Source organism: Caloenas nicobarica, chromosome 13, assembly GCF_036013445.1.
Source record: "Caloenas nicobarica isolate bCalNic1 chromosome 13, bCalNic1.hap1, whole genome shotgun sequence".
Classification (NCBI taxonomy): domain Eukaryota; kingdom Metazoa; phylum Chordata; class Aves; order Columbiformes; family Columbidae; genus Caloenas; species Caloenas nicobarica.
The window spans coordinates 12818525-12842054 of record NC_088257.1 but is presented as its reverse complement, the minus strand read 5'-3'; the positions used below and the strand labels follow the sequence as shown (position 1 = coordinate 12842054).

The 23530-nt window shown below is 35.9% G+C and overlaps 1 protein-coding gene across 1 annotated transcript in view; it reads right to left on the bottom strand.

Annotated features, from left to right (window-relative positions):
• Positions 1 to 251: 251 nt before the first annotated feature.
• Positions 252 to 23530, bottom strand: part of GABRA1 (gamma-aminobutyric acid type A receptor subunit alpha1) — a 43563-nt gene continuing 20284 nt past the window's right edge. The window contains 6 exon segments of the mRNA XM_065644192.1: positions 252 to 3046; positions 6482 to 6684; positions 9243 to 9395; positions 14997 to 15140; positions 19891 to 19973; positions 21561 to 21781. Of these exon segments, the coding sequence (XP_065500264.1) occupies positions 2738 to 3046; positions 6482 to 6684; positions 9243 to 9395; positions 14997 to 15140; positions 19891 to 19973; positions 21561 to 21781 (1113 nt within the window). The 3' untranslated portion in view covers positions 252 to 2737.

The window sequence follows — 23530 nt, the reverse complement described above, 5'->3', positions numbered from 1 at the left end:
ATATACATTGTACGGACTGAACTATCTTTTTTGAATGTCAAATCAGATTTTGGAGGCATGCCTGTTGTATTTGTCCCTGGAAAACGCTGGACAGAAAATTACATCTATTTAAACTGTATTCATTACCAAATCCTCAGCAACTGAGTTTTTGAATGAATAGCAGTTTATTGAAATATGTATAATAGAAGGCAGTAACTAAAGAAAACCAAAGTAAAACATTCACTTTCATTATTGAACATTTTTAGCTTTATTATTATAATAGAATTACAGTCTGACATAAAATAAAGAGCTTTTGCTAAACTCTGTAAAGCAATACATGCTTCTGCCATAAACAACCTCTATTAGATTTAGGTTTTATTGCCACATCACTGCACTGAAGTGCAATAAACATTCAATGTCATCTTTTATAAATTATCCCAGGAGTAAACGGAAACTGTCCTCTATAAGAGTGTATCATTATTTTCAAGGAAGACTTACTATTATTACATGGTTTAGCAAAGCATTGTAAAAAAGCTACATAGAGAATACCTTGTCTTTGATAAACTGTGCAGTCAAGTTTATACAGTATAATACTATTGGCATAGACTAACTAAGAGGTGATATAATGCAATCATTGCATAGCAAAAAGCAGACTAGTTAAGTAATTCACATCTAATGTGCAAAATGCAGACCAAAAGGTAGCTATGAAGTGCTAGAAAGAGAAAATGCCCTAAATTAACACACTAGTTTAACGCCAAAAATAACAAGATAAACAAGTACACAGAAGTTAAAGAGCCATAGTTTATTTTTTTTCTATACATATATCTACACATGATACCAGAAGATGAAACATCCCCTTATAAATAAGATCCAATCAGATAACTTATCAAGTTTAGACAGGACTAAATGTTAGACAATGAAGCATTATTTAAAAAAAATAAATCTCTAAATAAAACATTAACTATTCCCTTTTGTAGATAACGTGAACTTTTTGATTTATTTGAGAAAGTTTAGAAAACATTAGCTATGAAATTTGGCTCTCAGAAGCTGTTTCTCTGGAGGCTCATGGAGGATTGTTTTGAAATTCAGTGCCATTTACTATGGTTTTTTAATCGATGCTTGCAATTATCCATCATTCTTCCCATCTCTTGGAAAAATCTTTATTTGAAATTTTATTTTTAAGAATCAGCAGTAATGATACCGACTAGGATTTTTTTTAAAGGGAGCACAATACCTGCAAAGTGGACATCTTGTATTTAAAGCCCTTACATATTGTTCCTACAAATATATTGCTACAGTAAAAATGAAATGTAGTAAGTTTACTCAATAAAATCTATTTTCCTGTACATTCTTTTATGTATGACTTTTTTGTATTTAATGCTACATATATTACATCACTTATTGTAACAGTTATGTATCAGCAAATATAGCAGTAATATACAGATGAACTTCTGTCTTCACAAGTATTTCACCATTTTTACCTACCAAATATAATCCCATACTTTAGTATTTATGTGTGACCTGAGCAGACCAGCCATTAATCTAATAGTATACATTGGATGACATTGTCAAATTGCAAGCTACTGTACACTTATCCACTTTACAAATGGAAGTAATTACAAGTACTTTGTGTGTATTTATTTTTTTAGGCTTTCCAGTACCACTGTTTTTGTTTGTTTTATTCAGGCTCTAAATATGTTTTATTGAGCATTTAACAACATATTAAGAGCTAAGAGGTGAATCCTACACAATGTTTTAAGAACACAACTTTAAAAAAGTAAAAAAATGTACAATCTCATGCTGCATATTTACATATATTATTTAAATACTATATTTTGTCTTTCTGCTATCCATAAATCTCAGTCTAAAGCTTCTTTTTAATGTATCATTTTATAAAAGAATACATTCAATGTATCTAGAGCTTGCAAAAATTGTTGGTTTGTTGTGGTTTGTTTTGTTTTGTTAATTTTTTAAAACATAGTGATGAGTAAAAGCTCTCTGTAAAAGCATCCAGGAATTGTTTGGATTACACAGCTGATAGAGAGAATTTGGAATCTGCACTTGATTGTGCAACTGGTTTTAAATCTAGTCTAGTGACAACTAGTGCTCACTTAATGTGACAACTTAATGCTCAGAACGAGACTGCAGTAAGACAGCAGATTAAAGCATTTGTTACTATTAGATCTTATGTGCTCTACAGTGACAAACTGTACCTAGTGTGAGTAGGTTTCCTTGTTCTTTAAAGATGATTTAATATTATAAGTGAGGTGGTTTGGAATATAGAAGAGAAAAGGGATTAGTAAAATAGTATATCTTATGGCATTCAGCAAATGGAAAGTTTTACATCCTTGAAAAGATTATAAACAGTGTTTGAATAAATGGTTTGGTGTAGTATGTGCATCAGGAACATCATAAAGAATATTTTCCCACTCCCCACAATCCTTTGAATAAAAATATCTTTTTCGCGTACATATACAATGCCTTTTAGGGACACTCAGTACTAAGCTATCTACAAATGGTTTCCCTTTTCGTTACTCTACAACTCTTTCTCTCCCATTTTCAGAGTGACTTTTCCAAAGTATATAGCTTTTTCACACAGCTTTTTAAAATAAACAGTTATATTTTACCTTTTGTTAAATAAAGAAACCAGTGTTTTCTTTCAGACAGAGGCAATGAAGCAAATGGGAATTACTATATGTGAAAACAGGAAGCAATTCCCAGAGCAAAAGACAAAACAGAACTATACGAACAAATGAGGTTATTGATGTGGGGTTGGAGCTTTTAACTGGGGCTCCCGGTTTAAATAGGTAGCCCAGTAGACTAAGTTAAAGATTCCAAAAAGCAACGGGAAGGCTATTCTTGATAGTCGATCGATTTTACTGACGCTGTTAAAAGTTTTCTTGGGTTCTGCAGGTTTTGTTTCTGGCTTAACTTCTTTGGGCTCAATTGTTGCACTTTTAGCAATGGTAGCCAGCCCAGGGTCCCTTGCAATATTAGGGGTATAGCTTGTAGCAGCAGCTGTGTACGTGTTGTTTTTCTTAATGAGAGGATCCTTTATTTTCTTTGGCTGAAGAAAGAAGAAAATGTTTTATTCGCACTATCATCCCAACAGATAAGGTTATGAAAAAACACTATAAAATTTTGCAATTAATCCAATTTATGCCACAAATTGTAATAAGCTGTAAGAAAGATGTTAGTGTCAGGTTACGTACCTCATGCAAAATATTTGGGTGAAGACAAAGAAAAAGTCATCCATCTACGTTTCTTGTATTAGTTGAACCAAATTAGATGATGGATAAACTATAATGAGGACTTTTATTGATAGGTAGTCTCACAGATCAACAAAGTTATCTTTAATGGTAATCAATATTGACGAACCAATCAACTGTGCTTCTTGACCAGGACAAAACCTTCAGAAGACACTGAATTTCTTAATGTAGCTTTCCAATATTAAGACAAATAATGCTGTATGATGTATTCTAACATCCTTCATACATAAAAATACACAATTAAAAAATCATGTGATCATGCACTAAAAGAGTAGATTATTTAATAAAATGCAAAGCTGCCAGTATTCTGTTCAGTAATGGTTTACACCAAAAGTATATGCATTATGGAATAGAAACTTAACGTTAATTATATCAATAATGGCTGAAATGTCATTCCACATACAGGGACTTAAACAGCTGTATTATTTTTGCATCCACCTGCCTATATTGCTAACACAAGAATGTACTGAAAATCTTTTAGTGGAGAAGAACTTATTGATCTGAAAGTGTATCTAGATTTTTCCTGTAGGTTCTTATGTTTTCTAGTATTCTGCAATCTACATGTAGGAAAAAAAAAATTAAACGTAGACATCTGAAGTTACCAGTTGGAATTCAGCTGTCCCTGTTGCAGGCAGTCTAAACCCTTCCTCCAGCCACTGCACAAGGGTAAACATAGAAGAGAGATAATGTGCGTCATTGTGGAGGTATAAAGAAAAGCAGCTCTTTGCTCCAAGTTACTCTGATTACAAGAAAAAAAACCCAGATAACAAAAAAATCCCAAGAGCTTAGAAAATCTTTAGGCAGTACTTGCCACAAAAAGAATAGGAAAATGTTATCTGTTTCATCCTCTTAGAAGGGGGAAAAAATGGCTGAAACAAAAATATCAGCAAAATGTGATGTGTTATGTCATTTCCCAAGATAGCAAATATAATTCTCTGTTTTCAAGAAGCAGCTGTCCCACAGAGGCAATATTTTTTTCAAGTAGTCATGGTACTTTTTGTGACAGATCAACTATAGATCAATAGCTACATAGACCACCCAGTGGGCAGGGTTTGGTAAAAACTTGTTTGAAAGGTGAACGTTTCAGAGAGCAGAGAGTCTCCTGCAGACCCTGGAGAATGTGAATGGAAGCTGCAAAAGCATCAGTGCAGCTGGGGAGAGGCTTGTGGAAGGATGGCTTGGAGCCCCACACAGCAAGGAAGCGAAGGCTGAAATGTTAAATTTCTGCTGCTTAGTAAGAAAAGGGAATCACACAATGACCATGATGTAGATGTTCTTTATTTCATGACAATATTCAGCCTAGCTTGAAGATGAGAAAAAGCTTCAAATTGTCTTAGGATATTTCTGCTCAATAGGAAGAACAAACAGATTGAAAACAATACTCAGAAAAGAAAAAAGGTGATGTCAGATTTTTTTTTAATTTTTTTTTTTTTTAGTTGTCTGTCTGCTCTTTTCCTCCTGAGCAGAAGGCTGTTACACGCTTGCTGAGTATGAAGCCGGATACTTTAGCGAGCAACAGAACTGCTGCACAGAAGTCTTGGAGGAGACCCTTTCTATAGATTTAAATGTCATGAGGAATCTGATCCACAGAAAGTCCTGACACCAGTCAGGGTCCTAATATTTCATATGTCAAATTCAACTTTATGAAGAAGTAATAAGACAGCTAATTAGAGTTCTAAATTTTATTACGCTGTGATGCTCTGTTTACCATTAGTTTGCCTTGCCTGCCTTCCCTTACGTCTGCAGATAATGCGCTCTACTGGGGGCTGGAACGTCCTTTCTGGCTTATGTCAAATGATGCACAAAGACCCTTACCTGTTGAGGAATGCAAAGCTATAAATCTTCCAATGTTTTAAACAATGTTTAAATATTGTGTTTATAATGTTGTGGGGTTTGTTTTTTTTCTCTGAAAATGTAATTTTATTTGAAACAAATGAAATGGCTGATTACAGTAACTATATTACAAGGTAGGTTATATTAACAAGGCAATATTTAACATTTAAGGATTTTGTTCCACTAATACAGCCTATTTTTTACAATAGATTTCATGAAGATAGGAGCACACCAGAGAATAAAACAAATTATTTTCAATGAAAGTATCATCAGTAACTGAAAACTTAATATTCACCAGCAGTCATGCAGCTCATTACTGTAGGTTTGCTTTGTTACTTCATTCATTTGTTCTACAATACTTTTGTAGTAGTAGTCATTGTGTATATGTCCTAAATTTATTTCTGTTTTCTGACTGACTTATGCAACTAAAATAGCAAAAAAAAAAAAAAATTGTATATAGGCACACACTTCGGAATTAAATACACATATTCACATACCAATGAGTAACATCTGCTCCTCCAAATATTTGTTCTGCTGAATCTCTAGTCTGTGAATATTCATAATGACCAATTAGGCAAGTTAAAATTCTCTTTCAAGATCTCTCTCTCTCTCTTAAAAAAAAAAAAAAAAAAAAAGCTGCTTTACAGAAGCAGCTGACATGATAACTCATAGGAAATGGAAAGCTTTCTCTTTCATGCCCTAAACATTCTCAACAATTTTGTAATGCACCTGCGATTTACAGACCAGGTCTGATCCCAGAGCAAAGGGACTCTGTGATGTCTCTGTTGCATTCAGGGAGGTGTGGGTCAGGACTGCACGCTCCCAACACAACTGTCAGTTCTTCCCCCAAAACAAATGAATTTCTGCTGTTGACTAAGAAGTAAAAATAATATTTTTATTTTTAAAAATAGTGAAATGGTTGGAGGCAAAGCGAAGGAAAGAAAAAGTCTTGTGGTGGTATATTTGGTCATGATCATAGAGCAATCTTGCTGAAGTTCCTGTTGGGGAGCAATATACTTTGGAAACTATCAGATACAGTAGCCACAATAATTTTTTCCTATGTTTATACTGGGGCATCCACACTTTCTTTTCCTCAAACACTAGAAAATTAATTTGTCGTCTTTCCGCTCAGATGCACAAGTCAAAATCTCTGTAAAATTTTTTAATTATTAATAGCATTAAATATCATCCAGTATGTCAGAAGTAGTATTTAGGTACTCTGTGTCTAAGTAATTACTGTTTATGTGTAGAAATGCTGTGTGCAAACACATGAAGAAACTCTTTTGGAGTAATTACTTACTACTCTAAATAACAAGAATTTCTAATGGACTAAAAAAACGCACATAGTGACCAAGCATGGCATAGTATGACCTGCTTGGACAGATATTAAGCGACATTACCTTTTCAGGTACTACGCTTTTGCCATCCCATGCGTAGCCTCTCTTTGTGAAGTAATTCACTGTTGCAAACTCGATGAGCGCAGAAAACACAAAGGCGTAGCACACGGCTATAAACCAATCCATGGCAGTGGCGTAGGCCACCTTGGGGAGCGAATTCCTCGCACTGATGCTCAGAGTGGTCATTGTCAGGACAGTTGTCACTCCTGCAAAGCAAACAAGCAAACAGTTTTTGTGTCTTTGGATTAGTGGCTGTATTTTGTGCTTCACTTCTCAACTGTTAAAATAGATGGGAAAGTCTCTCCCCGCCCTAATTCTTACAAACTTCCCCAACTAAGTTCAGTTGCTATTTGAGGATAGCAGATTTCAAGTTCTATGGAAGTTGCAGGATCTTAAAAGCATCTTTTATACCTTTATTCTTTGACATTTTTGTAGTAGAATGTGTTTAAAGGTGAAATGGAAATAATATTTTGAGTTGTGGACTAGATGTTACTTTAAGCTTCCTGGCATTGTGAGAATTGCTGCTGCTGTTCCTTGTTCATGCCCTGCAAATTGTCCTACAGATGTAACAATTTAACATTTTCAGTTTTTTCTTGCAACAGTTCAAAGCTGTTTAGCAGAAAACAAAAAGACTTGTTTTCATTCAGCTTATTTGTTATGTGCCCCTTCAACTGTGTACTCAAATGCACTAAGCTTTGTGTGATATTACATTTCTTTGAATTGATGGTTCTGTCTGTCCCTTTATTCACTGATGCCCTGAAAATAGCAAATAATTTATGCAAGAGCAATGATAATGTAATTTGCATTTGTGATATCAGAGCTTCTCACTGCTGATGAACCTTTTCCCTTAACTGGCCATAGAGACCAAGCAGGACTGTACTGAACTCACACTGCTTGCAGCTGCTTGTAAAAAAAGAAATCTGCAAGTGCAGGACACTTACATCAAATCACATGTCCACAAGTTACCTTGACAACTGCAATGTCATGTATTGAATGTGTCTTGCGAGTTCATCTTTGCTGCACTGTGTTAGTAAAAAAGTGCAGTGGTCTAAAATAGGCCAAATAATGAACAATTTATTTACATGCTGGTGTGAAGAGATTGCATTATTAGTGCCTAATGACGAAGCAATTTCTCTTCCCTGAGAGACAGCCTAATTTTGTCTTTGACTCATTACTAGTGAGTTTGTTTCTCTTGTATAGTAGCAAAACAGGATTTCTGATTTTTATTATCTGTGGTACTGAGTGGACTAAAAGATGTAAGTTGTGCTTCTGTATGTATATACATTCATGCAAAATTTTCCGAAACATTGCCATGAAGCAATGAAAAAGCTATCTTGATACATAATAATGCAGTAAACAAAAGACTATTTAGTAAATAACTGCATTCTAAAAGGAAACGTGTGGGGTTTTGAGCCTGTGAAGGTAGCAGCTTGAATATCATGCAGTATTATGTATTATTCATTATGAGACTAGGAAATTTTGTTCTCCACCTAGGGAAAATGTATAGCATTTCAAACTGATCATCTGACATTTCTTTTTAAATGGCATGTTCACAAAGATGTAAACCATCTAAAATTTCAATAGCTTTGACTACAGCAGCCCATAACAGGCCCAGGTTAATTCTCAGTGGAGTTGATGATAAAAATTCAGAACTAATTTTAGATCTTAATGTAAACAATATTATGTAAATCTAATTTAATTATAGTGTGGTTTAAACCATTCTCCTGTAAATTCACATTTGTATATTAACAGAAAGCCTCTACTTGGTTCATGAGGTCTAAGGCTATGCAAGTTGCGATTGATTTCCAGAGGCACTGGGAAACTAAAGCACAGCCATGAAGAGTGGCAGAAAAGGTCAATAAATATAGCTCTTGTTGAACAAGAGCTTTAGAGTCTGTGTTTCTCAACATCAGGCTTTGTGGCTCTCTGGCTTTGCTGTGTCTAGTCCAAATGGGTAAATTATTTTTGGCAAAGCAGGATGGCCCATGGTGTCCTGCCCCAGCCGTGCCCTGAGGCAGGGGAACTAGTGTAAAAGTCAACTGGGCTGTGTGTTATTCTGCCTGAACATCACAAAAAGATAGGTCACATAGCAGAAATCTAATGTTCTATTTTCCCTAACTGTAGATTTGTTGGGTTTTTTTTTTTTTTAATGCACTTGACTTGGATTAATATCTCCAAAGAATATGCTAGTTGTTTGTTTCTAATTTTAAGATAGGCATTTGCAAGCAGTGGTTGAAACGCTAGGGACCAACTGTATAAACAGATTGCCTTCTTATTGCATTTGTTGAGTGCATCTATTCACTATTGTAAGCACAATAAATTGTCACTGATTTAAACAGGACATCTTTAGCAGCAGCCTGCAAAAAATGATGAAAAAGATTTTTAAGACAAAAATTTTCAAAGGACCTAAGGATGTCAAATGACCAACACCCATTGATTAAAACCTTTTTGACAATTCCCACCACGAACATCATTGCCATTGTCAGAAATGTTTTATTCCTATACTTATTGTTTTGGAAAAGTCAAACTGTAATAGATTGCTTAAGATGTTTTCAGGTCTCTTTTTATGAACAGTTTAAAATCTTTGGACCTTAAATCAGTTTCTGCTACATGTTTGCAATGAAACATGTTAACTAGTGTGTACTGCATGATGTCCAGGCTCGTGCTGTTCTCCAATGTCGTGTTGCGCATGACTAGTTTTACTATAAAATTGCTTAAATCTATTTGGCTTATGATTGCTGAGGAGGTTGTCGGTCTTGCTTACCAAATACAGTTCTTGCTGGAACAGATTCTCTGTTAAGCCAGAAGGACACCTGTGACAGTATCACTGTCATGATGCATGGTAGATAAGTCTGGATGACAAAGTAACCAATCTTTCTCTTCAAATGAAAATGTGTAGTCATAACAACATATTCCCCTAAAACCAAGAAAAACAGGAGCATTAAAACTTTTATAAATTACAAATTAGAGGGCTTTCTAGGGAGGTGGTTTTTTTTTTTTTTTTTTAAATTATATTTACCTCTGTTGTAAAAAAAAAAAAAAAAAAAAAAAGTAAGTCCTCAGATCAACTTGGGTCAGCTCTAAAAGAACCATTTAATAGCACAGGTTCTGAAGTTCCACTAATAATACAAAACTAGACAGTTCTGGGAAATGCTAATTAAATTTACATCTTCTCATCTATGTTGACTAGTGAATGAAAGTTTGCATTATCTGGTGGCTCTTGTGAAAGGTCTTTTTCTATTAGAAGATGGAAACCCACCATAATATACACATGTAAACATCGTGTAAAAACTGAATCAAGACAGGCGTTCAGAAGTGTTTCAGTCAGGCCAGGATTAAGATGTAATTGTTGATGTGATTGCGTCTGCATTACCCCTGTCTGTGCTTTATGTGCTCTGAAGATTAAGTGTCCCTGTTCTGCTAATTCAGGACTTTACTAAATGATTGTTCTCTCCTGAAGTAAATGGACAATGCAAGAATAACACAGAATATTTTCACTGGTGCTCACTTTTTGAGTGCTACAAAAGCATATGAGCTGGATATTCTAATTGCAATTGAAAGGAATCTTAAGTGTTTATGTAACTCTATAAATCCTACCTGCCAGAGCACAGCAAATAATGCCTTGTTTTCAGATCATTATTTACAGCATTGAAAATAGATTTTGAAAAACAGTATACTCTCAAAAGATTGAAAAACCTATTGTTGTGACTTTTTTTTTTTTTGGAGTAGATTGATTTTTCTTATTATGCAATAAACACTATCTTAGGAAAGAGACAAGTAGACATGTAACTGGATGGAAACCTCTGTCTAGATGAGAGATGACATGTGAAATTACTGTTATGCTATTTTAAAATGTAGGCAGTTAGAAAGAGAAATTTGGTCTTGTCCAGGAAAACTTAAATTGGATTGAAAAACCATGTCTAGACATTGACTGCTTATGCACCAAGCATGTCAAATGCCCTTTTCTTTAATTCAGAGTCTAGAAGAACATTCATTTGAACAACCTAGTTCAATGTATAACCCTGAGGAAAGCTTATAAATAAAATGTGACAATATTCCTGGTATGTTTTGATATAAAAGACAGTAGCAAAGGGGGAAAAGAGAATCAATTATGAATTGAGAGGTAAAGGAAAGGTTCTACAAGGAAAGTTTTATTTCAAAAACAGGACTGGCAGAAGTACTATAGTGGGCATTATTGCTTGAATTTTGCCCACCTTTCTTTAACCTTCCCTGAAACAACCTTCTTTTCATCTGTACCGGAGACTATGATCTCATGAAGGGTGCCAGCCTTGGCTAGAAGAGCCAATAATTTAATTTTATCTACTAAAATATCACGTAGGAAGCTATTCTAATGCAATCAGATACAGAATGCTCACAACAGTATGTCAGAACTAATTCAGTGATTGTAGATGGCAAGCTAAGAATATAGAGTGAACATGACACTGTAGTCTGAAGCTTTATTTAGCTGTTTAAATTATCAAAGTATTTTTAACCTCTGGAAAATGAGAACAAGATGCAAAGCATAAAGGCAATTAAAAAGACAGGGATTACTCTCATTCGTTGAGCATTGCAGCAGGCCTGAGCTAGAAGTCAGCTAAAGGTAATGCCACGAGGAGTAAATCAGGCAAAGCATAGGCCTAGAAGAAAGCCTGCAGTTCAGTTACAAGACAAAACATGTATTTAGGTCTGCAAAGTACCAATGGACTGCACCGATTTAGAAGATAGTAGATCTCCAAGATATATTTAAATAAATGCAGTACTTGAAAGTACTCCATTATTTACTGAATCTTTAGCTTCCCATGTTTTATGGCTTTCTTGAGTAGAAAAGCATAACCACATTCGTGGCAGCTGCTGACCGACCACTGTCTAGCTTCCCAGCAATTATGCTGTAATTTTGTTTTCAAAGGTTTGTAATTCAGCCATAAAATTCCCTACAAGCTAAACCTTCAAATAGCTCTTGAGCAAAATACAGAGCGTTTTGAAAAGGTGGACCCTATTTTGAAGATATAGTGATTTAAAATTGGGTCCATCTCTTTGAAACACTATGTATTTCCTGTATTCGTAGTGTCTGATTATTAGGCTTTCACAAGTTGTAGCTTATGCACTTACGTTCTCTTCTTTTCTCTTATCCAAAGAAGTTAGAAATAAAGGTATTTTTTCTTAGCTTCCTTGGAATTCTTGGAAGACTTCTACAAATAACTGACGAGCAGATACCTTTGTTTTTCATTTTATTTGTTCCATGAAGTTTAAATTAGTTTATGTGTATTATATAATATGAAGTTTTTAAAAAGTGGTCACACAACTCCTTCATCTATATTAACTTAATGTTTCAAATGATTGTCCACATTTGAATACTTCCAGTGCTCTGGAAGAATTTGTTCCTGTGCTCAGCACTTCTTGTAGCTGCAGTTTTTATTCCAGTCCTTAATTCTACGTGTATCAGAATCATTGGGTCAAATGTTCAGGTGGTGTAAACTAACCTGTGCTCTTAGAAGACAATAGTTGATAATTCACTAAAGTCACATCAAACCTATTACTCAGTTCCATTAACTATTTGTAATAAACCCAGTTTATTAGGTGAGTACCTAAAATTAATGTGCATTGCATCAGACACAAGGTTTGAGGTAGGGACTATACTTTTCCTATCACTGCAGGGAGGAATTAAGGCATTCCTTGCCATCAATTTAAAACAAAGTATTTGTCATTTACTACTTATGCCATGTAACCCAATAGAAAAACTCTTACAAACAGCATCCTCTCAGTAGATTTACGGATCATCAGGAAAAAAATAAAAATTAAAAAAAGTTCCATTGTGAGTATAAATCCTGATGATTTTTCAGTGTAAAGCAATGTTTTCAAGGTGGCAAAATAATTCTATGGAAATAGAAACTTAAATGAGCTCTTTAAGCATCTGTTAAGGTGCTTACAAAAAAGATCATTTTAAACTCTTTCTGTGTCAATATGAGTTAGTAGTTGGAGAGTGACAGGGATCTTTCATACAAGTTAAAAATGGATGACTCTCTGCTTAAGCAAAACAGCAGCAAGAATAATTATTATTTGTTTACTGAATACTATTTTTAAGTCTTTAGTACCTGCACATTCCATTGCCAGCATAGATGAATAACTGCAAGCTCGCATTGACTAGGGATTCACAAAGTCATTTAATAGGTTTGAGAATGTTTAGAGTAACCCAGTTACACCCAAAGTCCTGGAAAATGTATGTCTAGAATTCCAGACAACTCCAAATATCAACTTAAAATTGCCCAAGATGTTGTAGATTCCTCTAATGATCCACAGAATCAGCAGCATTAGAGCTTAATTTTCTTGCCAAATAAAGGTGCTGAGAACTTTTAAGAGAAGATTGTTTTCAATTCCTTTTACCTTTTTGCCAGATGAGCCATCATCCACAACTATGAAAGCAGAAAAGGGATTTCATAGTTTTCCTTACATATGTCAGATCTTAGACATGATCAGAGAACAAAGATGTGCTGGAGGATTCTGTTGAGACTAGCTGCCCACCCACCTGAATGGGGATCACCACCTGATTCCCACCATTATTTTGTGGAAGGCAAAGCATTTGTCTTTCTGAAGTAAATCAAGGAGAATTTTTCCTCGAGACATTGAATTTGCAAGCAATAAATGTGTTTCTTCTACCACTGTATATTCTTATCAAGTAGTGACTAAAGAGGATTGCAAATTTGGTACTTAAGAGATTCTTCAATGGGCTTATTTTTAGTTTTAATAACCATTGTATTTAGTTCTTGGTGGGTTTTTTTTTTTTTCTGCATCTAGACAATACCATCTTTATTTCAGCAAATCTTAGTTATAGGGCATCTAGCTTTATAGATAGGCATGGTGAAGATTTTCTTCAGGTAAAAAAAGGAGGCAAAATTCAAACCTATGAAATGTCATGAGCAAAACAAATATCTTTTTGTTTCTTCATGGAAATGTATGGAGAACTTTTACACTTATGTTTGCCTTAAGTTCTGTTTAAAAATTTATAATCTGCCTTTCTTAACAATTTATAGGTTGCTTTTCACATTACTGTCTAATGACCCTGAACTATATCTGGTGTTATCTATTTGGTTTAGCTATGTTCCCAGACTTGTGAGCCTCTTCTGACTATCCTGCTGCCCTTATAAGGCAAGCAGAGAATTGCTGCTGAGTGCCAAGGGGCAGGCACACAGCCTGCCGAGGTCCCTCTGAGTCAGTAGCTTCAGAACAGAAAGAGCAAAGAGCCCGAGATCCTTGCAGTTCCTTACAAATCCTATTGACTTTTCAGCAAAGGGCAGCTGGGATGAATTACAGGCTCCACAAAAGTCAATGGCAACATTTCTAGCTGTGGCCAGGCCAAGAGTTCTCTGCTTTTCTTTTGTCTGATGCATGTGTCCGTGCTCAATAATGGAAGCAGTGAATCTATAGGAGCAGTTGTGTTGATACTGTTCTTATACAAAGTCCTTATTACTCCCATTCTGCTTACTTCTTTTGTCATTACATCAACTGAACAGAAACTTCCAAGAAGTAACCTGGATATTAGTCCACTAGGAACCTTTGACTGTGAAAAATTTTTTTGGCTTAATAGAGTGTATGAATACATTTTGGTAAGCTAAATAGAAAATTCCGTCACAAATTAGGGTTCGCCTTGACTTACTTTTCTGTAAATATTCACTGACTTTATGAATGACACACGAGAAAGTTTGGTTTGTGCAGGTATAAGTGTACTTCTCTAGTTCGGTCACAACATCGAGTGCATTCAAAGCAATATAACTTCTTCTAATGTTGTGCTTCTTTTGATCCATTGAACAGTGTAGTCAACCCTTTCAGTGTTTGTTCATGCCTAATGCTCAGTTTATCACTGTATTTAGGTCTTTGTGCCCCTTCCAAATTAATTGGGGGAAAAAAAAAAAATCAAGAAACAAACACTGCAAAGTGAAAAAGCAAAGCTTAGCAAGCTTCAAGGTTACAGGTATATAACACTACAAATGTCGGCTATATTTCTGTGTCTTGTTAACAGTTTTGAAGCTAAAGCTGATGCTAACATTAAGACACCTAAATCCTGTTTGGATATTCCAGAAGGCTTTTCATTTGATGACAATATTTTTTTCACTCTCTGAATACCTCCTTGAGAAACTATATGCTTGCTTTTAGCAACTTCACTGCTTCCAGAAATATGATCTTTGAGGATTCATATTCTTATACTATTTTTTACACTTATATAATAAGCAGATAATACAATAAAGATGTGAGGAGCGCTTCTTTACATTGTAAATTACTGTTTTTCTCCGGGTAGATCTGTCACTATAGGGGGATTTTTAATTGTTCAAATATTTTAACCAGCAGTTGTAGTAAGAAAGTAATCCCAGGATATGTTATATTTTCAGAGTCATATGAGCTTCAGATTAGGAAAACATATTACAAGATACCTCTCTCACTCTTTAGTCTTTATATTTTTCCTCCTGCTCTAAATTACGTTTTGGCAGTTAAATATGACCCTTCCCCAAAAGCCTCTTTCACAGACCTGTACTAGACTGTACAATTCCAGAGTCCACAGTTTGTCCAAGCAGATCATATTGGTTCAATCGAGAGCCGTCTTCAGCCACAACCACTGACCGTGCTGGTTCCCGTGTCCATTCATACACAACCTCTGCTCTGGTATAAGCATCTAATTTAAAAGAAATACATTTCATTTCAGCTTTGCACCTTCTGTTGCCATATAGCTTTATCAGAAAAATATTTTCAGCAGTAATTTGAACGTTAAATTCTCTTTATTTACCTGTAGAAACCCACAACTAGCTTACTGGAACTTTTTAATCTATGGGAAATATAACTGATTTTATAGGTCTATCGATGCAATGATTAGCTAAATATCTACTATGGGGCTGGATTAAGCTTGATCCTCAATGGCATGAAAATCTCTTTCTCCCTTACATCATTCCTACCTATGTAAAATCTGAGTAACTGGAAGTGAGAGTGAGACGTGAAGTTTCATGGGCATGCAAGGACTCAACTATTTTTCTGTCTTCTAACTGTTATCAAGAAAGATGAGCCCCACTATTTTCAATTTGTCATAGTGTGGTGTTGTCTGGGCCACTGTAAGAAAACAAGCCCTCAGAGTGGCTTCAGCGATCTTGGCTCGAGCTCTCCATTTGGTTACCTCCCCCTCGCACTGCCTTTGCTGTGTAACAGGCATAGCAGACATTTCTGAGGCTGCCTAGGCTCGAGTGAGTTTAAATCAAAATCTGGTGGTTTTGCTTTGATTACTTCTGGGAAATGCTCACGCTCAAGTTCGTATCTGAGTCTTGAACAAAGCAAAATAAAACCACTGGAGGCTCTTAAACCCAAGGAGTCTAGTATGTTATACAGATAATTCAGTAGCATACTACATATGCTATCCAGGTGGTTTGTGCTGTTATTAAAATGTTATTTATGTTATTTCAGAAATCAAACTATATATATGTTTAGTTTCAGTCCTGTTGTAAAGTTCTTCTGTCATTTTGCGTAGTCTAGAGTCTGACAGCTCTTGCTCTGAGCAGTTAGGGTGGGAGTTAGTTGTCTGCATAGAAACATCTAGTGTCATTCTTCATATCTAAGAGTATCCAAGACACATATGGGACTGAATGTGTGATCAGAACCTACGGAAACCTTGCACCCAGCAAAGACAGCTGGAAGCCAGATGGGACATCTTAGGGCATCTAAAAATGACACTAGACTCCCACCAACAGGATGACATATTCCCTTTTTTCAGGACTGGCAAGCAGGAAAGGACAAGGAGGAATCTAAATCACTTGACCTCATTTATGAGTTAGTAATTTTATCTTAGCAATGTATGAGATAACAGTAATTGAAGAGATGGTGTTGGATGGAGTGCACTGGTAAATTAATTGCCTGGCATTTGATCCTGCTTTATTGAAGCGTAAGGCTGCTTTTACCCTCAGACTTCATATTCCCAAAGCACCATAACATATACGTGGCTTCTCAGAATGAAGGGGAAATGCAAATCTATGTCTTAAAAATTCTGACCTTAAAAACAAAGGCCACAGTAAGTACAAGAATTGACTTGCCAGTCTAGTCACATAAAGAAGGGCTGGCAATAATTAATATTAATTTTCAAGCGTTTTACTTGTTCTGGAGCATGAGAGTAGTTTGGAAGAGAGAGACTCATTTCCTGCGCTGCTGTGAACCGCTGCATTGGGTTGGGGGAAGGAAGCCCACTCATCAGTGCTGGAAATGAGCTCACCCTGCTCTGTAAATGCCAGATCCAGTATTCTGTTTAGCTTCCATCCTCAGCTTCCAATTCAGATATAGCATAAGTAGCAATGCAGCCTTTTGTTCCTATCACTGCTGCTTTCCAGAGTGGCCTCAGTTTGAAACGGACAATTAGATTTTGGTGGTCAGAGTTGAGGAGAGCATCTGCCTTTCTGATTTTGTTTTGCCAACATATGGCGTTTTGTTGTTCCAGAATCTCTTCAGCATTTGTCACATTGAATTTGCATTGAATAACCTCTAGCTTAAGCTCTTATTTTGGCAAATCAGTTTAGCCTTGGAGCTGGGTCAAATATTCATTGGCCTCTACAGAACAGACAGAGTCCATAGGTGATGTGCAACTCCCTCCATATGAGGCTTTTCTGGATCCAGCTCCAACAAGTGATGAGTAACAGTGGAGGGCATGGAAAAACTCTTATCCAGTTTTATTTAAAACAAAGCAAGCTGGGCAAACACTACCTTGGGGAGCTACTAAGTGTAATATTACAGTCTGCACTTAAAGCATGGCTTTCATGACAATTAGAGGTCTTTTTCAGTATTTTTTTTTTGGTCCATTAAGATGATGGTAGTGAATTGTTTTAGTTGGTTGACAGAAGTGTCACAAATGTATTTGAATATGATTTCTAATGAAAAAATGGCAATTAAGTATAAGAACTCTGTGGGTGGTTGTTTGGGGGTATTTTTTGTTTGTTTTTGTTGTTTGGAGTTTTTTGGGTTTTGTTTGTTTGTTACTTTCTTTTTGGTGTGATGTGTTTTGTTTGGGGTATGTGTGGGGCTTGTGGCTTTTGTTTGTTTGTTTGTTTCTCAGTGTACAATGGTGAGTCTTGTTTTCATATGTTGCTTGGGTCCAGCCATTTGTTGTGTGGGAGATATTTCAATAACTAAATATTGAAAGAAATGTTCTATAACTTGATGACTATGACATATAATCTGATGATAAGGAGGTGAGAGGTCCAGCTTTAAGACCCTATTCTGAACAGTTAATTCCCCATGCAATATTTGCAGTAAAGCTATGTTACAGAAGGAACTCCTTCTCATGAGGATCTCAGACTAGAAGCTCACCTGAATTTAGCAGGGAAAGGCAAAGTTTCCCTGAAAACTCCTTGATTTTGTCTTATGGCCCTTCCTAGCATTTGGCGTCACTTGTTTTGCTGGGTACTGCTTAGGATACCTGGCATGACAGCCAGTTAGTGTTCAAAACAAAAAATGAAAATAGCCTGTAAAGCATAGCAGATCATACCTGCACTCTGAGCTTGGAATGCCAGTTATGGCCTCTGACTTTAGCGCAAGAAATAGTATTTCAATCAGAAATATTACTGAATTTTTTTGTTCACCTAGGAAAATTATGTATATTATGATAAAAATATTTGCGTGATAAAAAGGAAATAAATTTAAATACAAAAGATATGCAGATAGACTTGCACATCTTTTTGCCATCTTGTTTTTACTTTGTGGTGTGGTTCTGCAGTTCTATTCAAATCCTTATTAGCTATCCCTTTTCATTCATAATTTCTGCGTCTCTTAGTGATTTAGTCAAGGTAAGATCCTTAGCAATCTGTAAAGCCGTGCACCACGTGAACCAAGAACACAGTAATCTGGGACACACTGGGCCAGAAATAATTCCATGTAGGAAAAAGATGGGAACTATTTTCCAGACTCAGGAGTGTGTTCAGGCTGTGGCTTGGGGATGCTCAGATGTGGTGACAGGTGTCTTACCAAGTCTATAAACATTCAGTCTAGTAGTTCACATTTGTTGAAAAACTGTTGATGGTTTCATGTTGCATTAGCAGGTTTTATGTATGATTAGCCATCTTCCCACCTCCCAGATGCAGCATGCAGTCTGCAGAAACACTTCAGTGTGCATTTCCAAAGAAATTCGGTCCTGCAAGCACTCCTGACTCCCTGACTGGATCTCAGGTGCCCAGATCCCACGTTATCAATCAAGAACCCATCGCACCGATTGCTCTGTGTTTAGCGGGAGTCAGGCTTTGCCCCCATGCCCTTCTGGTTCCCAGGAGATTTGGAAATATTTACTGGAAGTGCGGTAAGAAAGCGTAACATTCAAGAAGTAAACTGTTCTTGTCAGTTATGCTCCAAGTTTGTATGAGCTTTTTGTTCTCTAAATCCAGTAGCTCTTTAAAGACAAAACATCAGTCCTTTCTCATGGTAAACACAGAGCTATTCAGCCCAAAGTAAATTATCACCCTGCCTGGTAACATGTGAAGAATGAATTGAGTGTTCTGTTTGACTTCTAAAATAGATCAAGCCACTAAGTACCCATTATCAGTGAAACGACCCATTTCTACTAGAAAAAAATACCCATTGAGGAAACAATTTGTACACGATTACGTCTTTCACACATTTTTGTCTTCCTTGTTTGTGTTGAACCAACCAGAGTAAAACAGCTTTTTTTTTTTTTTTTTTTTTTTTTTTTACTTAAAGAGTTGAAGGGGGGAGATAGTATTTTTTAAAAATTAAATATATGTTTAGCTAAGCTTAAAAGTATCAGTGTCAGGTTGGTTATTATTCAAATGAAAATTTTGGGGAAAAATTTCAGCTTACAGAAAGCTTTGTCATTTATTACACTGATTTAAATTATGTCACATTTTGTCCAGTATGTTCCCTAATAGAAGGTTACAAATGCTGCAAGTGTAGGACTCCATTTGGAGATTTGTCAGATTTTCCACTTCCAGAAATGTTGCGTGATTGTAATATGAATATTTCATAATCTTAGGCAAAATTTTTTTCTAAACGGGCCAAAACTATGGTAGGGGAATCATTTTCACCCAAATCAATTCATTGATCTATGGTCTATTTTATTTTTCCTCTAACATTGATTTTGGCTTTTAACAAAATAAAGCAACTATAAGACTAACAGCATTTTTTATGTGACAAGCTACTTTTCTAGGTGTTTGGAGCACTGTAATTTTTCTCTTTTGTGAATGTCCAGGCATGATATCGAAGGATATTAAAACACATAGAAAGAGGTCCATTATATTAAGTATAAATATATATATATGAATAAAAATACAAGCCTGCAATAAAAAGTGAAAAATACACAAGATTAAAACATTGAGGTTTTCTCAGTTGCAAAATACTCTTGTAAAGTAGCCTAAAAAGGGAGAAACCTCTAGTCGAAATAAACTTACAGCTTCCAAATTTCAAGGGGCAAGCATGTGCATCCATAGGAAAGTCTTCTAAATGCATTGGGCATTCTGCTCTCACAGTCAATCTATAATGGATTAACGAGCAAAAGGACACATTTATTCTGGTTTCAAAGAAATAGCGAATAGACTTCTACTAAGACACATAGAATAAGCATAGTATAATATCTGTTATATGATTAATTAGCAGCTAGAATGGGACTCGAATTGTCGGGCTGGGGGGCCTGTGTCTATGCAGCAGTGAGACCAGCTCAGCCCCTCTGCCACGTACAGTAGGAACATGCTCGGACTTCTGACTTGGCATGAGGATTAAAATCTTTTAGAAACTGGAATTGCTTCCTTGCTGCCAACATTAAATTGGCCCATTCTGGATGCTCAGACATTTGCCGAAATAATTTTTTTGCTATCAGCTTGAGTGCAAACATGTTTCTTAATAAAAGAGATTAAATAAACCAGAAACAGTCACATACCAGACATCAGCAAGGAATGAACAATAATACTTGAATACTAGGCAGAAGATTCCATTAAGGAGCTTGCAAAGGTGAGCAAATAGAAATGGTTATGGTCAAAAAAAGAGATATAAGTGAACAATGTGCTGCCAAGATAGTGTTCTTGTGGATTTAAATCCCTAACAGCCAAGCATTTAGGAAGACAAGAAAAAATTGACTGGACTTGTATAACTACCAGCCAAGCAGATACTACCCCAGCCTAGGCAGTCTTGAAAGATGTTGCAGAATAATCTGAACACACTTGACAGACTACCTAAAGCCTCCAGACTTTGTTTTCTCTAAATACTTGTACTGCTTTTAAGAACATCTTCAAATTGTTAAAAGAAAACTCAGTGTTCACCTACATACTAACATATCCATCTTGACTTTGAGTCAATAGAATCACTTTATACCTTGTTCGATTCCATGGGAGATGTAAATAGAGGATGTGTAGTTCTGTAAAGACAACATACCTTTTTTTTTCATTGTTTAATTTGCATTCTTTTACTCCAGAACATTTCCATGACTCTGTATCATCATTATTTCAAAAGGTTTTATCTAACTCCTCTGCTGACAACTGAAGAGCATAACACATTTCCAGTAAAAGTGGTGTCAGCACAAAAATAATTTTTTCTCCTAACTTTCCAAATGCTTTAGTTAATTGTTTTTGGTTTTATTAATGAAATAAGAAATATTTCTCTTTAGACCGTCATGCTCTGTATTTCCAAGCACAAGAAATGTGAAGAATAGGCAATGAATTCTGTGTGCATCTGCCAGTTCTTAGAATCTGCTTTCTATAGGATCTGAAGATCCTATAATCTAGTAGGCTAGATTGTATTTAACTTTCAGGCTTTATTATACTTTGCTGATGGAATCCTTGAAAGCAACTCCAAATTAAGGATTGCTAATACTATAAGTCTATTTTTAAAATCAAGCATTAGGATGCATCCAGGGAGCGTAAAGGTAGCACAGCAGGAGGGGAAAAACAAAACAAACCAAAACACTGCAAATGTCTGTTTGTCCATCACTCCATGGCCTGTTGTGAAAATAATTATTAAGCAGGAATCAAATTATTCTCAAAAAGGAACCTGTTTCCTGTTTGGAAAGTTATGCTGTAACAAGTTAAATTGTCAAACTAAATGAAGGATATAAGATTTTAGGGCTCACCTCATTGTATATAGTAATGTCCCATCCTCTGTAATTCGTAATAGTTTATTTGGCATCGTCATGTTATGGGCCACTGACTTCTTTCCATTGTGAAAAAAGGTATCAGGTGTCCAAATTTTGCTGGCCATTAAATTATTTAACCGGAGAACAGTCATAGGTCCTTTGAATTTTAATCTCTCATCTTTCCAGCTTTGACGGAAAAATACATCTATAGTGTATTCCTACATCAATTCAGAAAAAAAGAGAAACACTTATAATGCTATATGTTGCAATATGAGAACCTGAAAAGAATATTCTTACTGTTCCCTAGAAGCAAGATGACTAATAGTGAAATTAGTAATTATCATAATGTTCATTCTGTATATTACTTACAATGTACCTGAAGCTGGTTATTAAATAGTTACAATATCATTACTGTGTTCAACAGAATAAACGTTAGAGAGAGTAGTATATCAAAAGTTGACAAGAATTTGAGATAAAATATGGTGGAAACAAAATAATTCATCCTTTTTTTCAGTTTTATTTCACATTCCATAAGACTGTACTTTGAAGCTGTGGGTATATGTGACCAGTATGTGCAGCACAGGAAGAACAGGTTTCTTAGAAGAAAACAAACCTGGTAAGACTGTGTCTTGCTAGAGCCTTTCCTTACAAGTGTTTCATTAGGATAAACATGTAGTCAACCTGTGAAAAGTTCAAAGGTCACTAAAATTATGTAGTCTGGGTTACGAGGCTTGAAACGGCCCATTGGTCCAGATCATTGGACTACAGAGAGCACAAGTCGAGGACAGCTTTGAACCAAGGATTATAGTTCAGTTCTGCAAGGACTGCGCCAAAGGGGAAGAGGTGCAGTGGCTGACTTGGTGAGAACCAAAATAACCAACACTCACTACAAAATGAAAGAATTATTTGTTATAAAGCAACAGCAATAAAGTTAAGAGGGAGAGGGTGAAATTAGGGAAAACATGTTGAAGTATTATACATAAAATATCGATGTATGTGGGGTGAAAATGTGAAAAACTCCTCTGGATGCAGTGTAGTCTGGTATTTTCCCAGGAAAGATTCCACTCTGACATGAAAGTTCAATATGGGATCATGCTGCCCCTACCATAATTCATGGCTATGATATTGTGAGAAATGTCAAAAGTAGATATCCAAACACTGTTCAGAATTACCCTGAATGATAATCTTTTGGCTGAGAAACTGAACCGTTGCTGAGATCTCTTGCCAGTGGAGATGGCAAATCCTGAAATAAAGAAAATTCCTGTGTGTGAAGGCATGCACAGCTATAAAGAAAAGAGCTGCCTCAAGGAATATGTTATTAAAGAGAAACATTCTGGAACAAGTATGCAAAATCTCTCTGTGGCACGCTCCTTTAGACTTGCGATTTTTCTTTTGATGAATGGCAATGCACCGTACAACGTAAGCAAGAGTGAGGTGTTTATTTCTTGTGCAACTATGCAGGATGGTGATTCTTACTGGTGGTGTGTTCTTCCTGGTTTTAGGGCATGAAATGCCTAAATAAATTTCTTGTGGACATAGAAATGTTGTAGTTTCATAGGGTGGTCTTACTTTGGGGTTTTTTGGGTTTCGATTTTTAATTTCTAATTTTATTTACATCCTAGACCTGAGAATAATTTTGGTGCATACTTAATTGTATTTCCAATTTTCTAATCACATGTTTAGTGAGGTGCTGAAGCCTGGATTTATTCAGCTCTAGTGACAGCAGTTGTATACTTATAGCCAACTTCTTGCTTCAGAATTTTGCTGTGCTGGGGCCTTAGGTTGAACTGTGTGCAAAATGTTGTCCTGAGTGTGCAGCAGAGTAGGAGAGGAGGAGGTTTAAAGTGCAGTAGATGGCATTAAAATGTTGGATTTCCTCCATGTTTTACTGGCTCCAAAGAAAACTTCCTCCTGCACACATGGGAAAGGTAAAAGACATGCCCAGAAAGTGACATCATTCCAGTGTG